General features: G+C 30.3%; 1 protein-coding gene across 1 annotated transcript in view; it reads right to left on the minus strand.

Moving 5' to 3' along the window:
• Positions 1–1,530, minus strand: part of LOC107714282 (RNA-binding motif, single-stranded-interacting protein 3-like) — a 29,929-nt gene that overhangs the window by 24,514 nt on the left and 3,885 nt on the right. Inside the window, exon 2 of the mRNA XM_016520097.1 lies at positions 1,394–1,452. Coding sequence (XP_016375583.1) covers positions 1,394–1,452 — 59 coding nt within the window. The remainder of the gene's footprint in view (positions 1–1,393; positions 1,453–1,530) is intronic.

Here is a 1,530-nt window from a genome sequence, read left to right on the forward strand (position 1 = left end):
TAGAGGAGAAATAGGTTATAAGACCCTCTTCACAGATCAAATCCTCAAATCCTTCCTCAGAGACACACTGGGGAAAAAAATCAGTGAAACAATTGATAACATGATTTGTAGAAGGGCTAAAACAGGAATGCTGAAACACGGGTTATTTGGAGTTGTGATGCATGTGCATTTTAATGGCATACATTTTCACCTTGTTTTTAGGAAGATTTTAGGAAGAAAATTCCATTTTAGTCTTTTATACTTCAAAATATTATGTTTAATTCAGTAAGCTACTTGCCATTTCTTTATAATTATTTGTGAAATTGACTAGTAATTTCTGAGTGAAGATTAGTTTATTATTAGAAGTTTATTTTATTTTGAGTAGCAATGTTTTTTATGGTTTTAGTTAACTATAATAACCCTGATTTACACAGGACGTGTTCAAACAAGAGCACAACATCATAAAAACTCAATTCACGATGCGAGATGCTGAAGAAACAGATAAAACATCTCTTCAATAGCGTAACTGACAGATGATCAACTCATAAACATCTACACATAAGTGAGACCTACAGACGATCATGAAATGCGCCACTGAAGGTGATGAACAGTGTTGGGGAGTAACTAGTTACATGTAATGGTATTATGTAATTTAATTACAAAATAAATGTAACTGTAATCCGTTACAGTTACTGAGAAAAAATGTGTAATTAAATTACAGTTACTTATGCAAATGTTAAAGATTACAAAGAGGGTTACATCTGAATATTTACACACACTCCCACATACAGATTTAATTGAATTCTTTTATCAATTGCATTGAATGCTCTAAAATATGAGACATCAATGCTTCAGGAGTTTAAGAGACACTTTTTTATTTCCCATTTGGTTTATATATATATGCTCTATTTTTTAAGATTAACTGTTTTTTCCAAAGCATCGTTAGATTCCAGTGTTTCCTGTCATAACTATGCAAAGCTTTGATTTCAAAAACAGTATCATAGCTATTAACCCTGTATGCTTCAAATGTTTCAAAATGATTAACAGTTGAGATATTTGTTTTGTTTACACACGTTTTCAACTAAAAGAAAACCTTGAAATATAATGTAACGTTGTTGTAGAACATTGTTGTGTATAATTCCTAATCATAAGCTTGTTCAGAAATGGTGTCAAAAACCTGATTACTAAAAAATAACGTCTTTCTCGTTAAACATAATTTAAATATATGAATATTCGAATATTCGTTTTTTTATGAGCCCAAATTTTTGAATACAATATTTTTGAAAAATGCCCATCCCTATATTAAAGCTAAAACAACCAGAAAACATGTAGATGTACTAGTCCGCTTCACTAGTGCAATTACCACATAAGCAATTTAATATTATATAATAAAAACATAAAAACAGGTGTTTACCTTTGCACTGGTTTGTGTTCTTGTCCAGGATGGCCTTAGTAGACACAATTTTCCCATATCTGTGAGGATAGAAATGATTAACATAATCAGATCCAAAAAAAAAAAAACACAACAAAAATTTTTATACGGTTTACAGA

Source organism: Sinocyclocheilus rhinocerous, unplaced genomic scaffold (genome assembly GCF_001515625.1).
Source record: "Sinocyclocheilus rhinocerous isolate Xijiao unplaced genomic scaffold, SAMN03320098_v1.1 scaffold1230, whole genome shotgun sequence".
Lineage (NCBI taxonomy): Eukaryota > Metazoa > Chordata > Actinopteri > Cypriniformes > Cyprinidae > Sinocyclocheilus > Sinocyclocheilus rhinocerous.